The 27,540-nt window shown below is 47.5% G+C and overlaps 3 protein-coding genes across 5 annotated transcripts; 1 reads left to right on the top strand and 2 right to left on the bottom strand.

Moving 5' to 3' along the window:
• The first annotated feature begins 643 nt into the window (after positions 1-643).
• mis18a (MIS18 kinetochore protein A) lies at positions 644-9,822 on the top strand. 2 transcript variants are annotated; one of them, XR_009792395.1, is made up of 6 exons: positions 644-1,165; positions 1,801-1,867; positions 2,231-2,353; positions 3,180-3,282; positions 3,969-4,114; positions 9,705-9,822. XR_009792395.1 is itself a non-coding variant. In XM_061802400.1 (5 exons), exons 1-5 carry the CDS (start codon positions 922-924, stop codon positions 4,038-4,040), a joined length of 609 nt encoding a protein of 202 aa, XP_061658384.1. In that variant the 5' UTR covers positions 645-921; the 3' UTR covers positions 4,041-4,191. The 2 variants fall into 2 exon arrangements, 1 of the variants encoding a protein (XP_061658384.1); XM_061802400.1 differs by lacking the exon at positions 9,705-9,822 and having other exon boundaries at positions 645-1,165; positions 3,969-4,191.
• Positions 9,727-20,197, bottom strand: hunk (hormonally up-regulated Neu-associated kinase). Of its 2 annotated transcripts, none has more exons than XM_061802395.1 (10): positions 20,063-20,197; positions 17,687-17,985; positions 13,745-14,037; positions 13,415-13,470; positions 13,201-13,336; positions 12,171-12,298; positions 11,655-11,781; positions 11,412-11,580; positions 10,948-11,113; positions 9,727-10,511 (listed from the first exon to the last, which is right to left on the bottom strand). In XM_061802395.1, exons 2-10 carry the CDS (start codon positions 17,894-17,896, stop codon positions 9,727-9,729), a joined length of 2,070 nt encoding a protein of 689 aa, XP_061658379.1. In that variant the 5' UTR covers positions 17,897-17,985; positions 20,063-20,197. The 2 variants fall into 2 exon arrangements, with proteins under 2 accessions (XP_061658379.1, XP_061658380.1); XM_061802396.1 differs by lacking the exon at positions 20,063-20,197 and adding an exon at positions 18,061-18,126.
• Positions 19,340-27,532, bottom strand: uspl1 (ubiquitin specific peptidase like 1). The gene is made up of 10 exons (XM_061802394.1): positions 27,385-27,532; positions 26,234-26,385; positions 25,515-25,637; positions 24,353-25,016; positions 24,077-24,175; positions 23,709-23,838; positions 22,392-22,517; positions 22,140-22,300; positions 21,699-22,036; positions 19,340-21,069 (listed from the first exon to the last, which is right to left on the bottom strand). The coding sequence occupies exons 2-10, from the start codon at positions 26,357-26,359 to the stop codon at positions 20,089-20,091; spliced, it is 2,748 nt and encodes a 915-aa protein (XP_061658378.1). The 5' UTR covers positions 26,360-26,385; positions 27,385-27,532; the 3' UTR covers positions 19,340-20,088.
• Between the last annotated feature and the right edge of the window lie 8 nt (positions 27,533-27,540).

The following is a 27,540-nucleotide window of genomic DNA, read 5'->3' as shown; positions in this document are numbered from 1 at the left end:
AATCAGTGGACCTTGGCCTTTTGTAAGGCAAAAACATTTTTTTTTTGTTGTTGCAAAAATAAAATTGTCTCTTTAAAAGCATGAACATGCATCGATACTGAATGAATAAATAACAATAATAATGGCTTTAAAATCTGCTTTTCGCTTAACGTTATTGAAATACAAAGATGAAAAACGGACAAAGATGAATCACTAATAAGTAAGTTTCTTTCGGCTTGTCCCTTTCGGGGTCGCCACAGCAGATATATGTTTGGCACAATTTTTACGCCGGATGCCCTTCCTGACGCAACCCTTCTCAGGGAGTTGAGGCCCCAGAATCACTAATAATATATTTTTTTTAAAAAAAAGCTCCCCAGAAAATAAATGAAAAGTGTGATATTATGCCATTTTAAAGATGAAATTAATGCGTAATGTTGCGTGGAGTATATTCCGTGCGGATATGAAAGAAAAGAACTTACATTATTTGTCGTGTAAAATTTTGTTTTAATTTTAAAGTATTTATGCGATTTGCTACCAAATAATTTGTTTGGGCTTTTTCATTTTAAAAAATAAAGCTGTATTCAAAATTGTGATGAGTAGATTATATTTATATATATACATACATACATACAAACACTACTATTGTTTAAGACGAAATATTAAAATAAATAACAAAATCTTGATGTCCAACAGCACACGTCCCTCCCAATTGTGAGGTTGCGGGTTCAAATCAGGGTGTGACGGTCTGTGTGGAGTTTCCATGTTCTTCCTGACTCTGCGTGGCTTTTCTTCGGGATGGTGGTAAACTATCGAGTTGTTCGTTAGGCGGCCATAACGAAACGAGCAGGGAGGCGCGGGGAGGGGGTGAACTATCTCGCTTCCTCCTCTCGCCAACTTTCATCGTGGCGGCGCGAACTTTCGAACGTTTGGTCCAAAACAAAAATGGCGACGAGGGGCAAGTGTCGAACCCCCTACGTGAAAGCTGTGAACACGACGTTCGAGAAGTATAAAGCGGACTCGTCCGTCGTCGAGGAGAAGTTGCTGCAGCTTCAAATTGACGACGACAACGGCGGCGACGACGACGAAGGTCCGATGGTGTTCATCTGCGGGAAGTGCAAGTTGCCCGTCGGTGATTCCTTGTCGTGGGACGCCCGCGAAGACGCACAAAATCAAATTGAACTCAAGCGTAAGTAGTTGTGTCCCCCCCCCCCACACACACACACACACACCACCCCGTTTGGACTCAACTCCACTTGCTTCAAAAGTTTTCGCTCCCCGACTAATTGCTTCGTGTAAGCTAGCTTTGGGGTAACCAATAAACTGGTAGACTCATTTGGAGCGTTCTTCAAATCACCTTTTCAATAGTTTCAGTGTAACTTTTCAACGTTAAAGGTCAAGTGTCATCCCTAGAAACATTCCATTCATTCACATCAATGTCTATGAGAAAAAATAAACATGAGCGGAGAGCGCGTCATCCATCGCTCGTGTCGTTCGACGACATCCAAGCGGTCGCCACATTGGCCCTATTTACTGTCCGCGACGTCACCCCGGACATTCGCCATTGAAAACACGCGATAGACCCTACTTTGGGAGACGAACGAGCCCCCTTCTGACACGGAAGGTGTTTTTGAAGAAGAGAACATCACGCAACCAAGTGAAGTTACCGACCGGGACTGTGTTACTCTATTGTTTCGATCACGGCCAAACCGCTTCCCCGTCCGAACGGCCTCCGGACGCCGAAGCTTGGACCTTTCCGTTGCTCGGGTGATGGCGGTCCGTTGGTGCGAGACGGCCTTCTGACGTGCTTGTTCTGCTCCTCAGGGGTCTCCAACAACGTGCTGATTGGTAAGGACGCTCGTCTTCACGAAGCCAGCAGAGGTTCTCTGTGGTAAGAAAGTCTCCCCGGATTAATCGCGTCTTGAAGTCATGTGCGGATATTCGTTCTTTCCAGATCGGCCTCACATTTCAAAGCTTCGGGATTGTGATTTTCTTCTTTACCGTAGTAGGGTTGGGGGAGAGAAAATATGAGCGTGTGCAGTGAAGTTGAGCACTTCTTTAAAAATTTTTTTTGGGGGGAGTTCACCCTGCCGCCACGTCTTCAGCGTTCCTCTCAATGAAAAACCTTTTCAGAAGTTTTGCAAGTCGCTTGAATAAATTATTTAGAAGGACTTTGTTGAAAAATGAGCTCAATGAGTGAATAATGTGTGAAACTTTCCAATTTTTTTTTTTTTTTTTTTTTTTTTTGGGCCAGTCTGATCGTGGATTTGGTGTGTGTCGGGTGCCGTTCGGTCCTCGGGATGATCTACAAGTCCACGCCCAGGAACCTGGACCACAAGAGATACAAGTTCTGCTTTGACGTGGCCCACATCGACAGGTAGCGTTCACGTTTTGGATCCGGGATTACGAGGATTTGTACAACAAGGCACGTTTGGATTTTATGGATGTGTGCGGCCGTTGACTGCAACTAGTACAGGAAAAAAAAAAAAATATATATATATATATATATATATATATATATATATATATATTTTTTTTTTTTTTAAATGTCTACACTAAATCACAACCCTGAGTGAGCAGAATTATAGTAATAAAATAATGCACAGAAATAAAATGGAAAATTCACAAGAGTTGAGTAAAAAACAAAGTATATATATATTAATATGATGTAGTTTTGTTTTATGTCCTCAATAATTAGCAGTCTGGCTGAGCAGAAAATGTAATTGGACTGATAAACTGGGGGGAAAAAATCTGAAAATAAATACATGAAATTGGAAAAATGAAAAGAAAATCCAGAAAAGCAGCATGAGTGAGCAGAAAAATTTAGCTACAATAATGAATAAATACCAGTAACATAAAGGATGCTGACAAAAATTAAAATGCAGTAATAATAGGAAAAGATACATAGAAGAAAAACAACAAAAATATTTCTTTAAAGAAATACACAGCAAATAGAATCCAGACAGAGATGAGAAATTGAGCTAAAATAATGTAATATTCATAAAAGCCTTTAATTTGACTTTGTCCACCCAGCAGACGTTTTTAGCGCATAAGCCCATTTTTGTCGTCCCATAATAACGACTTCAATCCGACCCGCGTAGCTTGCTTCAAATTCATGAAGTAAAAACATGTCAGCGATGTGCACACCGTCGATTTGGAAACGCGCGTTTTGACTTTTGCCTTTTTTGTTTCCACGTTTGCAGTTACGTGCTGGGCTCGGCCAACGTGAAGTTGACGGGCACCGACGCCGGAGAGGAACCGGTGACGCTGGAGTACCGACGCCAAGTCCAGCAGTGGCTCGCCGAGGTAACCCGACGAACGGCGCCTTGGTGTGTCACTTTTTGGGTTAGGGTGGGGGCTCAAGGCCTTTACCTTCCTTCCTTGTTTGGTCCGGGGTAAACGGTTCTCAAATTGGCCTGCAGGAGGCGCTGCAGCCCAGCCTTCTTCCGCAAGTGCAGGGACAAAAAAAAAAAAAAAAAACATCAGCGCATGTGCAGGAATCTTTTGTTCCAGGAGAAAAACAAAATTTGGAGTCGCCAATGAATGCAGGCACGTTTTGAGGATGCGGGAGGAAAGCCACACAGGGGGGGCAATTCGAACCCCGGTTCTCAGCAAGCAGACGATCAAACCGGTCGTGCTGCCAGCAGTAATTACATTGAATGTACAAAGCTCAGTAATTGACTGAAAAAGGCTATTTTAATTAAAAACTGAATATGGAAATTCAATGTCATAACTAAATTTAATAGCTGAAAAAAGAAATGTTCATTACTTTCAGTGATAACGTTCAATGACTGTAAAATAAACATTTGAAAGTGAAGATTTTGTGATCAAAGACTTGCAATTGAGAAAATAGGAATACATATTTGTGAAAAACATTCATGTGGAAAAAAAAAAATCCAAATGCCTTCAGAACACAAAGTGTAAAGAATTTACGGCCAAAGCGAATTGATTGCCCCCCCCCCTTTGTGTTTTCCTGCGGCCCCGCCCCTCAGATGAAGCTGCTGGTGGTGTCGATGGCGCGCCGCGTGGAGGAGCTGGAGAACCTCGTTCAAGATGAGGCCTGAGGCCCCACCCCCCCAAATTGGCGCCGTCAACAGTTCGGCCATAGATCGCGACGCCTTTTGTTCGCCGTGCGTGCGTGAGTTTGTGTTTGTCTTCACGTTTTTTCATTGTTCTGTTGGGTTCACAGTTAAGAGAATAAAATGTTTTTTCACATCGGCGCTCCCCAACCTTTGTCTGCCCGGCGGACATATTTGGAAACAAAAGAATTCGAAATCCAAATCAGCTCGACGGCAATGCACGTTGGCGTCTTTTGACGCGGTGGTTTGGCGTCTGACGTCAAAACGTTTTGCGAAGGTTTGCCGGGCGAACCCCGAGTGAGGCTGACCGACCAGGTTGCTCCTCTTTTGGGTTCTTTCCAAACTAGCTGGAAGTAAGGTGCTGCTGTTTTGGTTAGCAAAACAACATTCAGTCGTTGCTGTGTCAGTTTAGCAAATGTTGTCCAGTGTTTGTCGTGATCTGGATAATCTGCGAGGGTTTTCTTCTTATCCGCTCGGCGCATCCGCAGGCAAGCGGATTGACTTTTCCTTTTCCCTTTTTCGACGCGGGCTCACCCGCCGACCCCGCGCAGTGTGCTTAGCAACACTTCCCGGCGAGGCGTCCCCCCCCCACCCGACCGGCGAGCTTTCGTCACCCGGCGTGGGTATCAGGCGGAGCGGTCGCCACGGCAACAGGCACCACGTGCTCCGCCGGCCGGGCTGGTGGCTAATCTGCCCCACCCATCCCGTAAACAACAAAACACACAAAGCATGCCGTAATGTTTTTGCGCTTAAACTCACCCCTTTGGCAGGTGCCAGTTTGTGCCTTTTATCCGGAACATTTTTGATATATAAATATGTGTGTGAGGCGAGCTTTTACCGTGATACACACGGTTTAACGTATGTTTTGTCTGTCATCCCACGTGTGTGCGCTTCTGCCGTGTTGTTGTGTGTTGACGACGTTTTGCGCACGTTGCACAGCTTGCCGCCTTTATTGCACCACTTGTCCCGTGGGCCAATCAGCTTGGCCGTAACGCACCCCATTGAATTATGCAAAGGCGCCCCCCCAACCCTCCCACCTTTCACCTATGAGGAAGCCATGTTGCCATGGAGGCAATGAAACTTCCATCAGCCAATCATGTCGCCTGCCTACTGTCTCCAACCAATGACGGCTCGAGCTGTCGCCGCCGACACCGACGCCCGATTGGCTGACGGCATCTTTTTGATAACGTTTCCATTTTTTTTCCTTTTTTTAATGACAGGAGAAAGCGGAAAAACATCTCGAGTTCCACCTGTTTGGCATGTTTAAAAAAAAATAATAAAAAAACAATATAAATATTTTTGGACCAGATTAGTAGCACAAAATAGAAATGTAAAACACTTGTCGTAATATTTGGACTGCTTTAATCCAGTCAAACATTGTGCAGCATGTAAAAAATAGTGACACAAAAAAATCCCCAAAAACAAAAACGGCCACACCCTAGACCAAGAATAATCATAATAATAAGTGCACCGGTTGATATGGGCATCTTCCAGAAAACAATGAAGTGGGAGGAAAGTATGGAAATGTTTACCCTCCTCCCCCACCCAAAAAAATAATAATAATAATAAAAATAAAATATATATTTGATTTGGTGATGAAAACCAATGACTTGGGGGGGAAAAAAAAAATCATTCATTTTCTGAGCCGCTTATCCTCACAAGAGTCGCCCGCGGGAGTGCCAGAGCCGATCCCAGTTGGCGGACCAGACTTGAACTGGTCGCCAGCACCCTGGAATTATTTGTTTGTCCGAGTGCAAGAACACGATTGGCTTTCAATTTGGAGTTTTTTTAATTTGCTTTATTGTGATGAACAGTTACACGTCTCAAAAAGTTATTTTCTTCAAGAAAAATGCTTCACATGTGAGCAGTTTTTGATTTTAAAGGGTATTGTTGCAAGGTATGGCATTTTGTTTCAGTATGTTTTCCTTCTTTACTGAAGAATATCGTTTGTTCATATCAGAGCAGGAACACGATTAATTTTGATTTTGGCAACTTGTTTGGACAAACAAGCGCGGCCATAAACAAAAGGATCTGGAACCCGAAATGTTTTTTTTTTTTTGTTTAAATCCGCTTACAACCACACCAAGCGCGTCATCCTCTCAACATGTTGACTGTTGGGTGAACGCCCCCCCCCCCCAGGCCCCCCCTGTTTGTCTGCTCAGGCCAATGTTGAGCCAAAGACGTTTAAGTGGTGCCACAGCTGAGTGGATTAAGGTCTAGTTTGTGTTTACGACTCGGAGGGGCTCCCTGCTATGTGTGTAAAACCCTCCGAAGGGTCTTTGAGCCGTCATAAGGATCCGTGGTTTTGTTTGGCAGCCGCAGGTGTCCTGCGGGTAACCAAGGGACGAACGTTACATTTAGCTTCAAGTGCAAAACTCGTTTGGTAACTTTTTGGAATCGGCTTTTCATTAGATGCAGTCTAAGAAATCAGGAACTTTCTCGCTCATTTCAGCCCGCAATTCTGTCTCTACCGTTGACACGATCGACAAACGTTGACGGCAGCGTGAAAGCGGGGTGATTTTATTTCCAAAACGGATCAAAATTGGTAATTTGAGTAAAAGCTCAAAATACCTTCGTGGGGGTTGTCAGGAGTGACACAAGCCTGCATTTATTTGCCATTTGGCTTTCACGCTGAACCCGGCTAAAAACGAGCCACAACCTCCCGATACCTGCAGCATTGACAGCCAGCTAAAACCAGTCACATGATTCCTCTTTTCAAAGATTGCTTTGAAAGACTTTTTCAATTGTTATCAGAAAACGCTTACCTCTTGGGTCGCACGCAGATTATTAGTTGATTTGTATTCCTAACCGTGTGAGAAAAGCGGTCCCACTGGGTTGAATTTTAAAACCCCTTTTTTTACCTGTAAAATCCTTTATTTAAAAAAAAGCATTTTACTCAACTCACTGAAAAATGTTTTTGTGTTGTGGGGGAGAAAACATGGGAAATTCACAGGTGGCCTCAGAGCCTCAATTTGGTGTTAATTTTAGCGTACCTTTCACACACACACACACACACACACACACACACACAACAAATCAAAAGACTGTGTTGAACTTGAATATAAATATTTTAAATAAGTTTAAACAGCATAGAAATCTCTCGACAAAGCGACGTCCTTACAAAACCTTACAAAAGTCTTCCTCCGAGTCGGCATCAAGCTCGGCATTGACACAATTGGAAAAACAATTTTTTAAAAAAAAGGTACAAAGACTGCTGACAGGTACAACAACACATGCAACTTTTCCTTTTGAATGATAAGCAGTGCGAAGCCAGAAAGGAAAAAAAAATTCACAATTGGCTTCGACAAGACTGAGGAGGTCCAAATTCCTTTTCTTATTTTTTTTTTTTTTTTTGCATCTTGGCAAAAAACAAATTAGGGTAATTTCCGGCCTATAAACCGCGACTATTTTCACACGCTTTCAACCCTGCGGCTAATTAGTGCATTTTTTTTCCTAAAGGCCACCGTGTCTCAATGATTTTACCGGTATGTTTTTTTAACCGGCCCTGTTAGTGCGGTGTTATCGTTACAGCAGCGCTAGCGTTAGCATTAGCACGGCGCTAGCCTTAGCGTGGCGCTAGTGTTAAACTCTGTGTGGGTTTCAATGTGGGCACGTGCGGTTTTTACAGAGCTGCGACGTATGTATGTACCAAATGGTATTTCCTTTACAAATATACCGGGTAAGGCTTATGAGCAGTTGCGCTCCGTAGGCCAGGAATTACGCTAATCATTGCAGTAAACCTTTCAAACTATTGCACAAACTACAGCATGAAACCAAACCAAGTGGTTGGTTTGTTTGCTTTTCAGAAACATCAACTTTCAAAATAAGGCTTTTGTTGTTTTTCTTGAAACGTGACTGGAAATATGGAAAGAAATACATCACGTCTGCAGGAAGATTTTTTTTTTTTTAATTTGCATTTTTCCAATTCGTTATGGTATTTTTTTTATACATGCTTAGAGCGTTTTAGCTTGGGAAACGTTGAAAATGTCACGCACAATCCTGATTTTTGCTTTTAAATGTCACTTTCAGTGAGAGGCCTGGTAGCTCCGTGGTTAGAGCGATGATTTGGTAAACCAGGGGTTGCGAGTTCGTATCCCGTGGGGGCCTCTAAAAATGTCTCAGATGTCACGGTGAAAGAAACTTACTTCCTGCTTAAATTTTATTTTCAATGAATTTTCATCTGGCACCTCCCCGAAAGTTAAACAAAGCAAAATCTGCACCTTGACAGCAGTTTATCACCAAATTGGGTGGACGTGTATATATGCCACCGGAATTTGAATTTCAAAAGTAAAGTTTTCAAAGTATATTCAATAAATGTACATCAGTGTAACTTTTCAATGTTAACAATTCGCCGTCTAAAATTCACCGTCTCCACCACCAGGCAGGGTTACTTCATGTCAGAAGCGAACAGCCAGCCAATGGCAGTTACGCTTTCTCAGTCGCGTGACGCCACGTACTAAGACAGCGTAACTGGATTGGCTGGCTGTTCGGCTTCCGACCTGAAGTAACCCCGCCTGATGGCGCAGATGGCGAATTGCAGCAACTATTGAAAATGTGAACAATTTACATTTCAAATTCAAATCCTGTTTTCTGCAGCTTTTTAAATCCAGATCCTGGCGGGACATTATTTACTTCCGTACTTGGACGCACGAAGACGTCTCGAGAACCCGCACCGCAAACGAAACGGGAATTGATCCCAATGAGCCCCCATCGAAATGCTAATCCTGCTAAGATCAACTTGTCCCTTTTCCTGGTGTGACTTTATCGGCGCTTCCAATTCGTACTCTGACGGTGAAAGTTGCTTTGGCATATACTCGACACTTTGCAATTTTCTTTTCAACCCGGAGAAATAAAAACGCGTATAAAAAGCCGGCACGGAAGCCATCGCTGTACAAAACAAACAACACTTGGCACCCACGTAGTCGTTATCGAAAAAAAAAAAAAAAAAAAACGTGAGGTAAGCGGCGTTAAACGCTGCGGTTAAGCTATGCCATTTTGGCTTTCCTTCAAAACGGCGGTCGGAAGACGTCACAGAAAACACGTAGCAAAGACAAAAGTGTAGTCGGGACGGGGGAAGAGGCGGGCTGGTGCGAATCGGTCGGCGGCTCAGTCAGCGACCACAGTATTAGCGTGGAAAAAAACTCTGTGTATAATACAGTGCGCGTGTTTACGTGGTGTCCTCAAAGCAACGTGATTCCCAACCACATTCAGCCGCCATTGGTCCGGAAATTTTTAGAATTCTGACGGGAGCGAGTACGTCCCTATACTGGAGTCCGTTTGTTACAGGCAGGTCTGAATTTGGAGTCTAAACGAAGCTCCTTGGAACTAAGACGCCACAAGAAGGCAGCAGAGCACTACTTTTGTCCAAAACAAAGTTCCAGTGCCTTTGTTTGAAATGAAGTACTTCAACCCAAGATCCTCCAAGTATTTTTTTCCAAATTACTTCGGTCTGAGCGCCAAAACAGCTCATTTTGTGGGGCAGACTGCAAAAAAAAAAAAAAATCCAGAGGTTCATTGAATGCACTTCTTGTGACATTACGAAATTTGTGCTTCGGCGCAATGTAGGTTGGGAAACACATATCCGGGGATCCAAATGTTGCTTTCAGACATATTTTCAAGTCAGACAGTTCACAGTTTTCTGGTTTTCAGGCGGTGGTCTGGTCCAGGCCCCTCAGCAGAGGGTCTTGAGCGCCCCCGACGCACACAGCAGAGTCTGCATGGGGTAGGGGGGCGGGGACACCACCTCCTCCACCACTTGCTCGGGTCGGAAGCTGAAGGGCTGCAACTGGACTTTCTTCTTGAACGCCAGGCCGACGCCCACGCAGGGGAACTTGGCGCGCTGCGTGGGGCTGTCGGGATCGCTGCTGCCGCCGCCGCTACCGCCGCCGCCGGGATTGGACGGGGGGCTGAAGGCGGACAGCGGATTGAGCGGGCTGAAAGCCGACTTGGGCGGGCTGAAGGCCGAGCCGCCGGGCGGGCTCCCCGCCGCGCTGGGCGGGCCGCTGCCGGTGTCCGAGGAGAAACCGCCGCCCCAGTCGACGGAGACGCTCTTCTTGGGCTGCGGGTGAACGATGAGCACGGGGGGACTCGGGACGGTGGCCTTCTTCAGGTAGGAAGAGTCGGGCTGGAAGGCGGAGACGTGGCGGGGCGGCGACAGCGTCCCGTTAGTCAGCTTGTACCAAGGCGAGGCGGGCGTGTCGTCCAGCCGCTCGGCCTTGGAGAGCGAGCCGAACGAGTGCATGCCGATGGGGGAGGGCGCGGGCGGGGCGGGCACGCCGTGCTCGGGGCTGCCGCTGTTGTTGACCGGCGGCATGGTGGCCAAGCGGCGGCGCTGCTGGGGCGTGTGGGACGAGAAGAGAGGCTGGATCTCCAGGTACTCCATGGACGACGACGCCACCGTGCCCGGCGGCGCCAGCGGGGAGTTGCGATGGCCCCCGGTTATAGCACGGAGCAGTCCTAACACAGGAAACAGGAAGATGCAAACGACTGTTAGCCTCCGCCAACATGGCGGAAAACGTTCATGGAGACTTTTCGAAGGGCAAAGTCTTTGAGTTGCCGAGGGGAACAGACCCACCGAATGTTTTTAAAAAATATAATGATCTTGAGGCCAGGCTGCTCGAAGTTGAGACTGGAACTTACCAGAACTTGGGTCAAGTTTCCGACCTCTGGTTGACTAAATAGAACTATTGCTAGCGGATGACGTGGCCTGAAAAGTAACCCAATGTATGAAAATTAGTTGGTTACTTTCTCGCCAACTATTAAAGTTCTAAGCGGCGGACATCCCCGTGTTTGAATCGACGACGACAAAGAGTCTGAGGGCGACACAGGGAGTCACGTTGTCCAAGACGGCCGGCGGCTCAACGCAAACAACGGGTGCCGTCGGCACGCTCACCGGTGCGGTGCTTCTTGTCCTTGCTGGGCCCTTTGCTCACGGCCAGGTAGACGGGCGCCTGTTTGGGCGGGATGGTCAGCTTGTCCACGTGCTTGCGCCACTGCGTCTGGAAGTACTCGTTCTTGGGCTTGTCGCCCTTCTTGGTCTTCTCCTGGAACTGCATCTCCTGAGGACGCGCAGAGGTTTTGACGGTCACTCCAAGGTCTTTCGTTGGAGTCGAGACTTTTTGACAGTTGTTTGATTAAATGTAAGACTTTAGACGACAACCTTGATCAGAGTTGATCAAATTTTAGACCTTTCATGAAATCTCAAATAGGAGAAAATTTGTGACCACGTGAAGCCAATTGAAGAACTTTTTGAAGGCAAATGTTTGAAAGATTGGAAGACAAATGGCAGAACTTTCAAATGCACTCGAAAGTCACGCTCCGGTTAAGAGTTTCCGTTTCATGGCGGTCGCCGGTTACCCGGTACTCTTTGGAGAGCCTCTTCATTTTCTTGTTGAGCAGGAAGTAGACGGCCAGCGTGTGGCAGGCGTGGTTGGTGAGTACGGCGCTGAGGACTTCACTGTGCTTGTAGGCCATCTTCTCGGTCATGTGCAGCAGGACTGTGTGGTTGATCTCCTCGATGTGGATCCTTCAAGGAGCAAAAGTCTGAGAAAGAAGACGCCGACCGAGCGAAGCGGGAGGCAGCGGGGGCCGTCCGTGTACCTGTTGAGGTAGGGCGCCCCCGTGTTCCTGTTGGCCAGCTGCAGCCACGAGTCGGCCATCACCTGGTGGATGTTGGGCCGCTTGTTGGGGTCGGGCTCCAGGAGCTTCTTCAGAAGGCAGATGGCGGCTGAAAAACGAAAAACAAGAAAAAGATAACTTGTTCCAGTGAAGTTAAGACTTCTTAACGAGTACTTTGATCAAACTGAATCTTGTCAATTGTCAAAGTTTTGAAACCGACGTGGGTCCAATGTTTGACCTTTTCTTTGCACTACAACATGGCGCTCCTGACGGAGGAAAATTAAAGGTGATCCATCGAAAAGCCGGATCGGAAAACCTTTTAGGCCACCGTACATATGACGGGCAGGGCCGGCCGGGTCAGCGGTTCTCGCTTATGAATTGAACACACGATAGGATAAGAAACACGAGCGGAATCCTCGGACACTCGGGACTTCCCGCCGTTCAAATGGTCTTCATTTTTCGGTATTTGCGTTTTTCAATGTCGCACGGCGGCGCTACCTGTGGACAGCGAGGGCGGCAGCGGGTTCATCTCCTTGTCCACCATCTTCTGGTGCAGCGCCCGCAGGCTGAAGGGCTCCACGGTGAAGGGCAGCGTGCCCGTCAGCATGGCGTACATGTTGACGCCGCTGCCAGACACCAACACAAATTCAAATTCGCTCCAGATTGCCAAGCAAAAACTGAATTTTTGGGGTTAGGGTTTTAGGTTCAGTTGTGAGTGGCCGGACTTCCATCCATGAAGAGGTCAAACAGAACTGGTTTCCTTCCTCTCGTTCCAATTTTTCAATACATTTTATTTCTGGGCTGATAATTATTAGTGGAAGTTGTCCTGTCAGGCGAACCGGTCGAGCGTCGTCCAGTTCAAACTGTTCGAAATCGGAGCAGAATTCGGGTGGACTTTGCTTCATTATTTAATATTCATAGAAATTAATTAATCTACATTATACAAAATATTAATATTAATTAATATGACAATAATACTATTTTTAAAATAATATTACACCTAATGTAACATATATTAAGTATTTAAGAATATCATTAGGAGAGTGACCCTTTTTATTGCAGCTCACACAAGCCCAACGGGATTGGTTTGGGGAGGCCCTTCCGACTTTCAATTTAATATTTAGACAATAGCAAATATTAGAAATCGAATTCAATACACGATTCCATTGGTTTTTGGACGGACCGTTCCAGTCTGTGCTTGTCTGCTTTGTCATTTGATCGACGGTGTGAAGGTCCAGCCTTTGAAGCGCCTTTGGGCCAAACGCGTTTCAAACCCAGATCAAATTCACCCATAAAAAAAATAATAAAAGTACAAAGACCCTGCGCCCTTCGTCATTTTCAAAGCCGTTCTGGACTTTTGTTTTGAATCTCGGATGGACATTTCACATCAAATTCAGCGTTGAGATTTTCTGTGAGCGTATACGCTGCGGAATTCAACCTACAACCTTGTCTTACGTCACCCGAAAACCCAGAATTGGCATTTGCAAGCGTTCAAGTTCCTAAATGAGAAAGTCTACGGAGAACTCACATGGACCAGACGTCCACTTTGGGTCCGTACTTCTTCCTGGAGAGCAGTTCCGGGGCAGCGTAGGCCGGACTCCCGCACTGGGTGCTGAAGGGGTCCGAGTAACCCAGGATGCCGGCGCAGTTGCTCAGGCCAAAATCTGGATTTTGGGGGGGGGGGGGGCTGTTATTTCTGGGTTTATTCTCATACTTTGGACGAAAATTGATTTTCTTTATACCGATGAGCTTGATGTTGTCCTGCTCATCTAACAGAAGGTTTTCGATCTTGAGGTCTCTGCGGCAGAGAGACAGAAAAGACGCATTTTGTGTTAAATGAAGCGCAAAACGTCGCCTACAAGCCAAGGTCAAGGTTCCAAGTTTGGATTTTGAGCGATGGTTAGAGGACTTTGAAATCCTTGGTTTGGGTTTCCAGACCGGGTTTAAGGTTTCTGGGTGGCATCTTAAGCAAGGCTCAGATTTTGAAGGAGGGTTTCAAGCCAAGCGAAGGCTTCAAGTTGGGGTGGTAATAATAATAATAATAATCCTAAAAGCGATGGCGGCGAGCGTACCTGTGCACGACGCCGGCCCTGTGCAGGTGCTCGACGGCGAGCACCAGCTGGCGGATGAACTTCTGCGTCTGGCGCTCGTCCAGCCGCTTCCTGTCGTAGATGCGGTTCATGAGGTTGCCGCCGGGGCACAACTCCATCACCAGGTAGTAGCTGTTCTCCGTCTCCAGGATGTCCAGCAGCTGCGTGATGTTGGGGTGGCGGATCATCTGCTGGATGTGGCCCTCGCGCCGCAGGTTCTTGGTCACGTACGAGTCCTTCTTGGCCTTGCGCTTGTCGATCACCTTCACCGCCACCTGCCCGGAGACGCCCGACCGTTAGCAGGCGCCCGACGGCGGTCGAGCCCCAATCCCGCCATCCCACGTTCCGACCGTTCCCTCCCGTTTTATTTTGTTTTTTAGCCAAAGATCAAAAACCGTTGATTGTCCGTTCAACGCGCTTCATTGGCCCACGCGCTCAAAATCACAGATACTACAGTATAGGACAGGAGAATGGCGTCCGCGAGTGGGCAACAATAAGACATGCACGTCGTGCGCAAATATTGTTTAGTAATGCAAAATCATTGTTTATCTGACGAATTACAGGTATCGGTACAATAATCGATTCCAAAAATATGGAATAGCTGGACGTGGCTTCAAATTGACAGCAGAAATGCAGACGCAAAGTGATCACGATTCAGTTTCTGGTTGCGTGTCCGAAAACTGCCGGAATCGGCGTTTTCAGGGGATTTGCAAAAAAGAAAAACTGATTCATTTTCACAACTTAAAAACACATCATCTGATCAAATCATATAATTCGGGGGGAAAAAAAAAATCTAAATATCAATCGAATCTTAACTTTGGTGTTTGGTTCTTTGAGTTTTCGTGTGTATTTTTCCGACGTGGTATTTGTGGAAATGTGGAATCCGCCAGATGCATCATGGGAGACGCAGCGCGCGTAACGCCACAGCGGGCTAGCAGCTGCCGCCAGTGTCGGGGGGGGGGGGATGGCCCAAGAGACCTTTTCCTGAATTTGGTTTGCAGCTGGCGCCCAAGGGAACGTGGGCCGCTAGGAGGGTTCCAGAACGCCGCTCGCCGCCCGGACCCTCATTACATTCCGACGGCGATCCGCGAGCAAATCATCTCAAGGAGACGGCTGCGGACGAATCGCTGCCTCGTTAACAGCGAGGTCGTCCCGTCCTTCAGTCGCCCGTCTGCAGTTTTTCCTTTGAAGGGGGGTGTCACGCCGACCTGCAACTTTCCCGACTTTTTGGATTATTTCTATTTGATTTGTAACGTTTAAGCTGGCCAGAGGAGATGTCACGTTAAAATCATCCACTTTCTGAGCCCCTTATCCTCACAAGGGTCGCGGGAGCCAAATCCCAGCTGTCATTAGGCAAGAGTTGGGGTACACACTGAACTGGTCGCCAAAGAATCGCGGGCCACATTTAAGGGGAAATTTCCAGTCTCCAATGAATGCGGGCACAGAAACCGGAAGGCCTGGAGAAAAGCCACGCGAGAGCGGGGGGAGAACATGAAAACCCCACACAGGCAGGGGCCGGGATTTGAACCCCGGTCCAATAGCTGCCCCACTGTTCCGCCCTTTATTCATAATCCATATGAATAAAAAAAAAAAGCGCTAAAAGCTCATTGTCTCTGACAGAATTTGTGACAGGGGTGGAGGGGGGTCGAAGGGAGCGGGGGCTCCCCAGCCAGGGGGGATTTTGGGGGTGGGGTTCAGTTGTTTACCAGGCTCCCCTCAGACAGAAAAGGGGGGGGGAGTGGGTTACAGTACAAACATCCAAAACATGTGACCCCACCTCGCCTCGCTTTCACACACACAGACAGACTGTGTGAAATGGGCACTTTCCAGGGATGCTCAGCCCCCCCCCCACCCGCACCCCCCACGCTCGCCCCCTCCCTGGCCGTCTGGCAGCAGCAGCAGCGATTGCTTTGGTTTGCATCATCTCCAGACAAAGAGAGCAGCAACCTTCCACGAGGGCACCAACAACGCGACCACGACGCGCTCGCGTGGCGTCGCCGCGCCAAAGATGCTAAAATTGAAAAATGATGACGGGATTCTCATAAGATAAATATTTTCATTTTTTGGAATATAGGAGTTATGTGAGGCTAATTCATTTGCAAATATCTTCTTCTTGAAAACAATGACATTTTATTCCAGTAGTGTTACATTTGATCAAATAAAACACCTGTAATACATAAATCCATTTTACTGCCTTTTTATCAAAATAAAATAAATAAATGCAAATTATATTCATAAAATGTCATCTTTTTTATCCATATGGGGCTAAAATGTCTTTATTCCCATTACCAAAAAAAAAAAATTTAAGGTTGAAGCATTTTTAAAAATAAAGAAAAATAAAATTTTCACAACTTTTTCCTCAAAAATATAAACTTCAAAACATTATTTTTTTTTTTGAGTTAAATTCTCGTACTATTGCCGGTTTTGCAAAGTCAGCCTGTCTACACGCGCACTGATAGCAGTTCAGCCTCTCGTACGCGGCTGACTTTGGCGCAGGCAACGCGAGATCGATTCCCGCACGGCTGGCGACCGGTTCAGGGTGCAGTCTGTCTTTCGCCCGAAGTTAGCCGGGCGAGGCTCCGGCGCTCCTGTGACCCTTGTGATGATCAGCGGCTTGGACATGGACTGTTTTATACTGTATTAAATTTATTTTATATGTTAAAAAAACATCTTTCAATGTATTTCGTGAAAGAGTCCGAGTCGCGTCTCCTCACGGTCGAGACAAAGAAAACTCGAAGGGGCCTTCAGCAGAATCCCGATGAAGACCATTAATCATCACGCACGCAAGCGTGGGCGGCGCTCCCCGATTGGCCACCCGCATCACACCCCCCCCCTCCTCGGCGGCGCACACAAAGGAGCGAGAGAGGAAACGTCGGGAAAACAACAAAGGTCAGCCACGTGCGGGAGGTCACCGGGCGAGGACGGCAGACAAAAGAGTCCCCGGCGACGTCGCCCTTCGGATTCGATGGAAGTCGAACACGGCGAACGTTCGCCGGACGGCGGAATGACATCAGTTGCATCAAAATGTGACGTCATGTCATTGTCCAAACCGCTTATCCTCACAAGGGTCGCGGGAAAGCCGGGCGAGATTCGGGCGAAAGGCAGCCTAAACCCCGAACTGGTCGTCAGTCAAGTCGCAGGGCAGATATCGACACCGTCGCTGAGCGGGAATCGATCCCGCGCTGCCTGCGCCAAAGGCAGGCGTGTGTACCGCTACACCAGTGACTCCTCATCAAAATGTGTTTTTTTTTTTTTTTTTTTTTAAGAAAAACTGCAATAAAGTCAATGACCAGAATGACGTAGATGTATTTATTTACACTTTTCTAAAGCATAAGATTACAATATAAAGTTTTTTGTCAGTTGTATAATTAGTGGTTAAAATGTTCCTAGAACAAAACTTTTAGGGGGATAAACATATAATAATTAAGGAATATAAAAACAGTTTTTGTTGTTAGGGTTGACATTATTATTATTTTCATAACATGTTTCAAAATAAAAGGTTGCAGTGTTTTAGGGGGGTGATACTGCCAGCTGTAGAGCGTTGGCCTCACAGTTCTGAGGACCGGGGTTCAAATACCCGGCCTCACCTGTGTGACGTCTGCATGTGGCTTTTCTCCGGGCGCGTGAGCGCTCCGCTTTCCGGTTTGCCAGTACGTACTGTCTGTCTCAACGTGCCCCGCGATTGGCCAGCGACCGGTTAAGGGCGTACCCCGCCTACTGCCCGATGATAGCTCGGATAGGCTCCTTTTGAGGATAAGCGGCTGAGAAAATGGATGAATGGTTGCATCTGGAATGAAAAAGTGAGTTTTTTTTTTTTTTTTATATTGCTAAAGTCGCACGCGTGCATGTGATGTAAGGAGTTCCATTTTTGAGAAACAGGTGTCAGTGCCGTGCAGTGCAGTGCGGGGGCTTGTCTCGCCTGACCTTTTCCCCGGTGAGGGCGTGCAGCCCCTCCCTGACTTTGGCGAAGGAGCCCTCGCCCAGCTTCCTCCCGATCAGGTAGTTGCCGACCCGCTTGGTGTGGTAGAACTTCTTGAGCACGTCCGCGGCGGGGCTGCCGCACAGCGTGGCCGCCGTCAGGTCGCCCTCTTCGGCCTCGCCTTCCGGCAACAGGTCGCACTGGGCCACCGGCATGACCGTCGTCCGCTCCTCCGCCGTCTTCCTCCGGGAATTTGACGCCCTCTAATTACAAGTGAACGCCACCTGTTCCATCCAAAGGGGTCCTACGAGCACATTAACACACGTGTCTAAATAAAACCGCCAAGGATTTATTTGGCGCTATTAAAAAAAATAATAACAATAAATGAAGAACGCGGTCTTTGTTTTGGGAGCGTTTCCCCTCCCGTCCCTCCGGCTCGTGCTTGTCTTGGGTCAGTTTAAAGCGCGAGCGACTTTCCCGGTTTGAGAAGGGGCAGCGCGGGGCGTTCCTCAACTGGTCCGGCCAATCGTCGTCGATGTGGGCGGGGCTCGCGGAGAAAAGCCAGGAAGAAAAACACACACGCCCAGAATAACCCCCCCCATACAAAAAAAAAAAAAAAACACATGAACAAAGAACACGCTCGAAAATCAATATGATGCATGCTGGTATGTGGGATGTAAGAAATGTACAATAGTTAATAATAATAATAATACAACGGTAATGGTTCCGAAAAATGAATTTGGCGAGGACAGTGAGCTCAGCACCTCCACCTCGTGATTGTGGACTCAAAAGAATTCCAGAGAGTGGCCACAATATCACATCACAATCAGCTTTATTGGCCAAGTGTGTAAAAAAAAAAAAAAACACCAACAACAAGGAATATAAGTTTAAAGCATAATATTAGAACATTTGTAACAAAAAAAATCCTAAAAGCAATAAGCAAAAACTAAGTGCGTCTATTTTGTTTTAAACCAACCACTATGAACTACATTTTTTTCCCTAAATGACTTCAATTTTTTAATAAGGTTGTATTGTTTAGGGTAAAATGACGTCACAAGATACAATTGCTATTTTAAAAACAAAACAATAATTCTACATTGTCACCACTTGAAATATTAAATGTTCCAAGTCTGTTTACGAAATAAGGTGTGGAGATGAACCTCCCGTAACTGATTTTACCGTGAAATATTCCAAATCTGAAATATTCATTGATTAGCCAAAAACTCTCTCAACGTGGTGATGACGAGAAAAACAAACGGGCCCGTTCAAAACGAGTACACCGCCATCTACTGACCGCGTGGCGCACTGCACCTTGACGGACTACCTCAATAAAAGTTGTTTTAATTGTAAAATAAATAAATGAATCAACCAATATTATTATACTGATCCATCCATTCATTTTCTTAGCCGCTCATTCTCACGAGTGGGAGTGCTGGAGCCTGTCCCTATCCAATGAATGCTGCATGTTTTGGGGACGTGGGAGGAAAGTGCAGTGGCCACCCGGAGAAAAGCCACACAAGGTACGGGGAGGACATGCAAACTTTACACACACACACGTTTGCTGCAAAATATCAAACACACCCTCACAGTGAAGTGTTTTTGCAACCACTCCGTATGATTATGAGGCTTGTTAAATTAATATCACAAAACAAGATCCATCAAAACAGTTGTGCTCTTTAATCAGGAAACCAATTTTGTTGTGCGGACAGTTCACAACGTGGCATCGAAGCGCAGATTCAACATTTACAAGTACAAAACGCAAAGTTTCAAGATGTTCCTCACCGTTACGGGGAAAAAAAAAAAAATTAACTGAACATATTTGATCTCTTAACCACGATGAGCACAAAAACGTTAACAAAATGCGCGTTGACGTTTTGCGGATTAGACAAGCAGAAGCGAACTCGCAAACTCGAAGTCGAGCGTGATCAAAGAGGCTCCATTTACGAGACGACGACATGGCGTTGCCTTCTGATAGCTTAATGCTAACAACTTTCTGGAAACTGCATCGGAAAAAAAAAAGGGGGGGGGTGGCACCACAAATTCAAATAAGTTCACGCATACATGTATTCTTAATCCCCTGCGTAAAGAAAAAATTAAGTGCGTCGTATTGAGGAACCGTGAAATCGCCGCGGATACCCGCGAGTCCCCCCCCCCCCGCAGGCAGTACAGTGGCCATCGTTTTGCATCAAAACGCTTTCATTCTTTAGTGCAAAGCGTTGCATACTTTAATAGCGTACAATGCCGTTTTATTATTAAAAACATTCAAAAAAAAGTTTCTGCTTTTTGGCATTTTCTTTCGTTTCAATTTGAGATGCACGAGTTTTGCGGAACAAATTCAACCCGCTTTTCCGTCGCGTTGCGATTTATTGAGATGGACCCACCTGCACGGCAATCCCACGTCTAGCAGCTATAAAAGAAAAAGTTCCAGTTCCTGGAGCGCCTCCTTCTCCATCACTCGCTGAGCCTCCGTCGGCGCCGCCGTCGAGAGAAACTCGTCCAGGAAGTTTTCCATTTGCGGCGGCTGCTGCTGCTGCTGCTGCGCGGCGCACGTCCCGTCTCGGAGGCCGGCGAGCGCGTCGAGGAAACCCGAGCTGTCGGGCGAGGGCAGCGGCGGGTCGCGCGGCAAGAAGCTGTCGCAGGTGGAAGACGAGGAGACGCTGACGGGCGAGACGGGCGTGTTGCCGGCCAGCAGCTGGTTGAGCTTGGCCAGCTTCTTCTTCTTGGCCTTCAGCTTCTTCAGCAGCTTGCGGCGCAGCGCGTCCGTGTCGCTCAGGAAAGCGGGCGGCGCCGACGACCCCGCACTGACGTCGCCGCGATCGCTCCTGGGAAGCGGTGTCGGAATTTGGACGGCAGTGCCAAACGCGCAGAACCTCTCGGCGGACTTCAGCGGGAGGCCGTCGCCGTCGTCCGTGCGCAGAGGCTCAGGTTCGGGTAAGAGCGGTGCTGGGGCTGGCGGCCTCTTTGCGGGAACGGGTGTGGAATAACTCGGGGGGGTGTTGATCTGACTGACGGGCCCGGGGGGCCTTTGACTGACAGGAAGCTGACTGAACATGTAGGACCAGCGGGACTTCGGGTCCAAAGGCGACGGCGATGGCCCCGCAGAGGCCACGGGCGATGCCCACTGAACCCTTTGAGGCGGCGGACGAATATCTTGAGCACCCACTTCCTGCGGCGGCGCTTTCGTCCCGGCAGTCTCTCCGACCGCCGAGACACTTTTGCTTCTCTTCGGACCTTGTTCCAAATTGGGATCGTCGTCGGCGTCGTTGACGTCCGATCCGGCCGAGGACGGTGGCGGCTCCTCGGGGTCGCCGGGGGTCAGAGAAGAGCTGTCCGGCGCGGCGACGCAATCCGGAAGCTCCTTGTGACCCGTCGGCACGTCGGATTGGACCTGTAATGGAAAATTGCTCGTCTTTCATTGCGGAACGTTTCCCGGTTGCGTTCAATGACCTTCACGGGGGAATCCTAACGCTCGGGTTCAGTCAAAAGTTTGGTTAGGATGTGCTAAGAACCAAAGAAATAAAAGTATTACTTGGACGCCATCTGACGGAATATCGGTGTGGTTGGTGCTCGTCGTCGGGTTGAATTTGCCGGCGTCGGCTCATCCTGTTTTGCTGGGGGTCTCGCAACGTACTTCATCACAGTCAAAGTGACACAAAGTCCAATTTTGCTCCTCTCGCAATCCAGTTCACGTCACCAAAATGATTGCAGATACAAATCTTAAAAGGTGACTTTAGTAACCGGTTACTTAAAGTGGAAGTGATGAACAAATTCAGTCCTTTCTGTAATATGTCCCTAAGAGTGTAAACATTTTGTTGAATCTTTTCCTCTCTTATATTAGACAAGACCAAATCAAATCTCTCCAGTGTCTGTTGAGGTGCTTTGCTGCCATCTGGCGGCAGCTAGCGGTAATTACAAGGCCTTTTGGGGCGGCAGTTGTCACAATATTGGGCCTCGAACCTCTTCACAAATAAACTGCGTTAACATACTTATCTGACATTATTTTATGCCACGACTTACCTCCATCAAGGTGAGCGTGATGATGTCGTCGTGGGACAGCCCGTGGAAGGTCTCCAGCAGCGTGGTGGACCCGATGGACACGTCTTCGGGCGCCTCCGTCGTCACGGCGTTCTCCTCACCGAGCGCGAGGAAGAGCAACGAGTCCTCCGAGGCCTCGGAGGCCACGCGGTGGAAGGACGAGGAATCCGGAGACGCGCTCGACGGCGAATGCGCTCCGGACCCGGGCGAATCCTTTTCCGCTTCCCAGAAAAGGAGGTGGATTTCCCCGGCGGGAACGGGCAGCGTCCGGTGGAGCCCGCTCTCGGGGTGCTTCAAGTCGTTAAACTCCAGCCAGGAGCCTGACAGAAAAGAAAAAGGATCAAATGAGAGTGAGAAAAAGAGAAATGAGAAAGCTCAAACTGAAATAACCCGTCGTGTTCAAGCGCACGGCGGTGCGCTCACCGTCAGGCGTGCGCGTCCAAGCCACGAAGTGCTCGTCGCGCCGCTGGTACTGGACGAGCGCCGTGACCGCGTGCCTGCGACCCTCCCAGGTGAAGGCCAGCGCGTCCACGTCGCCGTGCGCCAGACCCTCCACGAAGTGCAGCACCAACACCGGAGCCACCCTGGAGCACCGCGACGGCCGCACGGGGGTCAACAAACTGCATGAAAAAAAAAAACAAAAAACAAAAAAAAAAAAAACACACGAATCCGAACCTCTCCAGTGTCATCGTCCTGTGCTGGCGCTGGGCACCGCACGCGTTGCACGGCGCCAAGTGGACGGCGCGCGTCGGGTGCCAGTCCGGCAACACGTTGGTGAAAGTGGGGAGCGTTTTGGTGACCCTGCAACGGTTAAAATACTTTTAAACATTTGGTGGGTGTGAGGGCAGATGCATACATCTTTGAAATGAGATTTTGTTTTTCCTTTCAGCTTACAGAGCAAGAAAAACATTTGTCATGATCCCAAATAAACATTGAAATGCTTCAACTTTGACACAAATAAAATGAAATATACCATAATTCCCGGCCTTCAGAGCGCAGCTGGTTCTAAGCCTCAGCCAGTAAGTTTGGAACGGAAATACCATTTGGTACATACAAACGCTGCACCCGTGTATAAGCCGCAAGTGCTCACATTGAAACACGAGATATTTACGACGACGGACGGTACAGAGTTTAACGCCAACGCCACGCTGACAATAGCGTCGTGCTAACACTAGCGTTCAGCGCTAACACTAGTGTTGTGTTAACGCTAGCGCCAATGCTAGCGCAGCGCTAACAGGGCCGGTGTGACGGTCTGAGCGCTCCCCCGTGCTGAGAAGTCGCCTTCTGATGAATGCTCCCGGTCTCATAGTTGCGCTACGTCTACACATAGGGAGCTAACATATGTTATAACCTAACCCCAACCTTAAAACAAAGGTTGATTAAAAAAAAAAAAAAAAGATATACACAAATATGTACCTTCGCTGTGTTCGTCTTTCTGAGATAAACACGAACACTCGCCGACAAGTTGTCAAATGGCACTTGGAAGCATCTGTGGGGATGTTTCGAAATGGCCGGAAGTTGACAAAATATACGCGCATGCGTATTACTCACAAAGAGACTTTTCAGCAAAGGGAGAACTCTGGCCGTCACACCGGACCGGTAAAAGTCGCTTCCTCGGCACATATATCCCACCGGTCTCACTCTTTACCTTTTCCGCCCCGCTAGCATCCCTTAGAAAAAAATGCACGAATTAGCCGCATAAACCGCACGGTTGAAAGGATGTAAAAAAAGTTGCGACTTATAGGCCGGAAATTACGGTAATGATAATTAAAGTGGTACCTTGATTTAATTTCCTCCAATGATCTGACTCATAAAATGTATTTAATGTCGCCAAAGGTCAGAAAAGTGGCGACATATACGTTAACGCTCACTGTACTTGCAATGTTGTTAGTCTAAATTGTGCATGTCAGCTTGAAGGTGCCAAGTAGAATATGATTAAAACCATCTTCCTGACAAACGTGAACCAACAGATGAAATCAATTCATGTTCGACCTCTCCGTGGCGACCGTCTCGCACTTGGCGCACGTCAACTCCCAGCGGAAGGCGGTCCGGAAGAGGGGCTCCGCCCAGGAGTCGGCCGCCAGCAGGAGCGGCATGGCGAACACCGGACTCTCCTTCTGACCTGCGCGGGACGAAGAAGCGGTGAGAACGCTCGGGCCCGGAAATGACGCCGTCCGCGTCTGCTCGAGTTGCGGCTTCAAAAACTGCAGACGTCACTTTGACGGTTGGCGTGACCTGACTACCAAAATTCAGAGGCCTGACTCCCAGATTTATACGCGTCATACGCAGAAAAGAAGGTACGATGCAGTCCAAGTTAAGGCAAATTCTGCGCGGAATCTTCAAAAGGCGGCGCCGCTCACCCAGTTTGCAGCGGAGCTGCGGCCGAAGCAGCTCAAAGGCGGCCGTCCGGAGCTCCTGCAGACGCTCGTCGGCCTCGCGCTGTGCTCTCTTCTTGTCGCCTGCGCGCAGATCGTCGGAGTGGACGGCGTCGAGTGCAAACGTCAAATGCAAAATTACTCATAAATCCAATCAATGTTCTCTTTTGAGATGAAGTGAAAGTCGGTTCCCAAAATGTTGCCGCGCAAAAGACCGAGCGATGACCCCCCCCCGACTGGAAAAAACGAGCTGGCACTCACCGCTTCCCACTCGAAGGGCCTCGCGGGCGTCGTCGTAGCCGCTCAGGAGGCGCCAGATGGCGCCGCGCTGAGGCTCACGCCGGGGTTTGACTTTCCTTAAACTCCTGCAGTTGACCAGAAACACCAGCAGGACGTCCAACCAGCACAGGTTGTGAGCATTCTTCCAGAAGAGACGCGCTGGTTCCTCCAGAGCGGCGACGGGAACGTCGATTGGTTTGCCGGGAGCGGCCACAGGACTAGCAAAGGTTTCCTCAGGAGCGTCGACGGGTTTTTCAGATTCGCTCGCGGGTCGGTTGGGGCTGCTGACGAGTTCGTCGGGAGCATTTCCGAGTAGATCCGAATAGACGACACCGTCATCGATCTGCGGCGCAACCGAAGACGCCGGACAGCCCGACTGATTTGAAACGCCATCCTGGGGCGGGCAAGACTTCCCACCGGATCGCTGGGCCCGCGTCATCGTGGCGTCACAGTGGCTGTTGACGACGGCCGTTCCTGCATCCGCATCGTGTTGGTCAGAGCGCAGACGCTTGACTTTGACGGCGTTGCGGTCATCTTCGTCCGACTGCGGCAAAGTCTTCCTCTTGCCGCCGCCGGCCGCCGTCTCCGCGGGGACCAAACTGGCCAGAACATCCTCCAGGGGGCGACTGACCAGTGGGAAGAGGCACTGGTGAGGAAGGGGAGGGGCCGGACATATCGTTAGAATGCAATTATCATGTAGCATTGAAAATGTAATTGAAAATTTTAAGGCCACCGAATAAAAAACATTGTAATTATCTAAGTATTTTTTTTTAATAAGCACTGAGCATTCAACACTGTTTTTCCTCTTCCTTCATATTTATTCTCTCTGTCCAGCACAAATCCCATCTGTACCTCATTTTCACCGGAGTACCTCAGAGATCCATCTTGGGCAACCTCCGCCTCATGATCTCCGTTCTAACACTTGGAAATATCTCATGAAATTTCTATTTAGACTTTTGTTGCCGGGCAGACAACAACCAACCCTACCGTGACTCCTCCCCCTACATGAACAAGTTCAGTGAGCTGGGAAAAAGCCCACTTTGATGGGCAATGTGAAAGGAGCTCGTAATTCATCTTATGAGTTGCCTGGTCTCTTTTTTTTTTTTTTTTACAGTAACAAAGTGTGTAATGACCAGAGGCCGACCTGAGGTTCGCTGCACAGCGTGATGGATTCGTGCACGTTGAGACGGTACGAACGGAGGGCCGAGCTCAGACCTTTGGACGCGCACCACGGACAGCGGTCGAGAGACGCTGCCCTCTCTTGGACCTTGGACGAGAGGATTTCAAATAAAAAGTTAGTGACACTTCAAATGGTGATTCCCAACTTTGTTGAATAAAATCAAAAGTATTTTAAAACCACATTTATCAAACAAAATGTCTCGATTTTTTAAAAATTATTTCTTTTAAAGCACCATTAAAGCCCTTTTTTGGGAAATTCTCGAAGAAGACAAATTTTGTAGCATATGTCATTCACAAGGTAACAATGTATTTTATAATAGTCGCATTTTTGCCAGCAAAGTTACATTTTCCCACCCAGGTTCTTTTCTTAAAAAACACAAGCCAATAGTGTAACATGAACTCCAAATCTCCTCCATACAATTTACCTCACAAATAATTCTCAGATGATTGACTTTTTTTTTTTTTTTTAAATGATGCATTTTGCCCAAAACACAGTACAGCAACAACAGTTTTCACAAAGCTTGCTTTCTTCTTCAAAATAAACGCACGCAAACCTTTCGCCTTTTACCAAAGATTTCCATTGTCTCTTTGAACATAATTTGAAGCAGTCCAACCCAATTCAGCTTTGCGCAGGTGACAAAAAAAAAAGAGTTGAGGGGAGCGCCACGACGGGCTCGCACTGACTTTTCCCAAATACCCCACCGGTGGGGAGGCCTGAGCCCCTGAACCGGCATCTTCACCAGGCATCGCTCGTGTGCCACTCCTCCTGAGGTCCGCCGCCGCCTGCTGCCATCCCAGCAATATCACCATGACAACCTAGCTCACCTCCAAGGTAACTAAAAATAAAAAAAAAAAGGGGGGGGGAACACATTCACCACATGAAGGAGACGCGACTACTCGGGAAAAATAGTTTAGGGTAGCAGGTTTTCGGGTGGAATTTCCCACAGAAAGGCAGAGATTTGGATCTCCTTGGATCCAATAACAATGGATCATGGAAACCAATTAAAGATCAGCAATTTTGCCAGCAAATATGGAATTAATGTGGAGGAGTGCTTGTTATCTCGTCGTATGCACAGTCCTATATGATGACAATACTGTAAAGGTTTTTGATTCATTTGAAAAAAAATTTGGAAAGAGATTCTCGTCACGAAAAACGTTACTTATGGACTTGTTCTCCATTTGCCGTGGTCTGATATTCATATGAATCTGGAGGGGAGGGGAGTATTATTATTAGACTCAAATGAATTTAATTTCCGGCTAACGCACCATCAGGGAGGGGTGTTACTTGATTGGATCATTTGAATGGAGTCCTCAAAGTTAAAAAAGGGGCACTTTAATCGAGAAAAAAAATCTCCCACATAAGACATACCCTGAAAAATTTAGATTTGTAAAAGATTTAAATTAACATTGCTGTGCAACTGATTGAGAGACTATAAAATAACACACACTCTCTCTCTCTCTCTCTCTGTTGTTTTATGGCCAAATTGCACAGCCCTACATGGCAGTGTTGAGAATTAATTGGACATAAATCAAATGACGTTTTATCCCTTTAGTGCCATCAAATACGCTAAAGAACGACATTAACTTTAATGACTACATTTAGGATTGGCTTTTCTTCACAGCTAACGTAAGACAAGTCTCACCAGGACGTCTTTAAAATACACAAAAAAATGCGTACCGAACCAATACTCGCTTGCTTATCGATGATAAGAACAAATTACACTTTGTCAAATATTAAAATGAAGGCGGCATTATTCTACTGCATCTGCCGGTTAGCATGCTAGCACGCACGCGGCAGTCCAGACAAACGACTTCCAAAAAAATATATAACATACCATTCTCACACTTCGGTTAAAAGTGCCCGCATCCATCTCAAATATAAAATTAATAATAACGCGGCACGTGAAAGAGTGCAGGTGTCGACATTTGGGAGCATCCGTCCGTCGTGTGGACAACGTTCTACTTCCTTCTGGCCGTGTAACACCATTTCT

The sequence above is a fragment of the Syngnathoides biaculeatus genome, chromosome 18 (assembly GCF_019802595.1).
Source record: "Syngnathoides biaculeatus isolate LvHL_M chromosome 18, ASM1980259v1, whole genome shotgun sequence".
Taxonomy (NCBI): Eukaryota; Metazoa; Chordata; class Actinopteri; order Syngnathiformes; family Syngnathidae; genus Syngnathoides; species Syngnathoides biaculeatus.
This window is presented reverse-complemented; position numbering and strand designations above follow the sequence as displayed.

Excerpts from the sequence above, each read along its gene's own strand:
- mis18a (XM_061802400.1), top strand. The coding sequence starts at position 922 with ATGGCGACGAGGGGCAAGTGTCGAACCCCCTACGTGAAAGCTGTGAAC. Across the intron at positions 1,868-2,230 it reads GCCAGCAGAGGTTCTCTGTG|TCTGATCGTGGATTTGGTGT; the intron begins GTAAGAAAGTCT and ends TTTTTGGGCCAG. Across the intron at positions 3,283-3,968 it reads TCCAGCAGTGGCTCGCCGAG|ATGAAGCTGCTGGTGGTGTC; the intron begins GTAACCCGACGA and ends CCCGCCCCTCAG.
- hunk (XM_061802395.1), bottom strand. The coding sequence starts at position 17,896 with ATGCCGGTGGCCCAGTGCGACCTGTTGCCGGAAGGCGAGGCCGAAGAG. Across the intron at positions 11,581-11,654 it reads GGGGCGCCCTACCTCAACAG|GATCCACATCGAGGAGATCA; the intron begins GTACACGGACGG and ends TGCTCCTTGAAG. Across the intron at positions 10,512-10,947 it reads GGACAAGAAGCACCGCACCG|GACTGCTCCGTGCTATAACC; the intron begins GTGAGCGTGCCG and ends TTCCTGTGTTAG.
- uspl1 (XM_061802394.1), bottom strand. The coding sequence starts at position 26,359 with ATGGTGATATTGCTGGGATGGCAGCAGGCGGCGGCGGACCTCAGGAGG. Across the intron at positions 23,839-24,076 it reads GCAGCTCCGCTGCAAACTGG|GTCAGAAGGAGAGTCCGGTG; the intron begins GTGAGCGGCGCC and ends CGTCCCGCGCAG. Across the intron at positions 21,070-21,698 it reads TCACGCTCACCTTGATGGAG|GTCCAATCCGACGTGCCGAC; the intron begins GTAAGTCGTGGC and ends TTTCCATTACAG.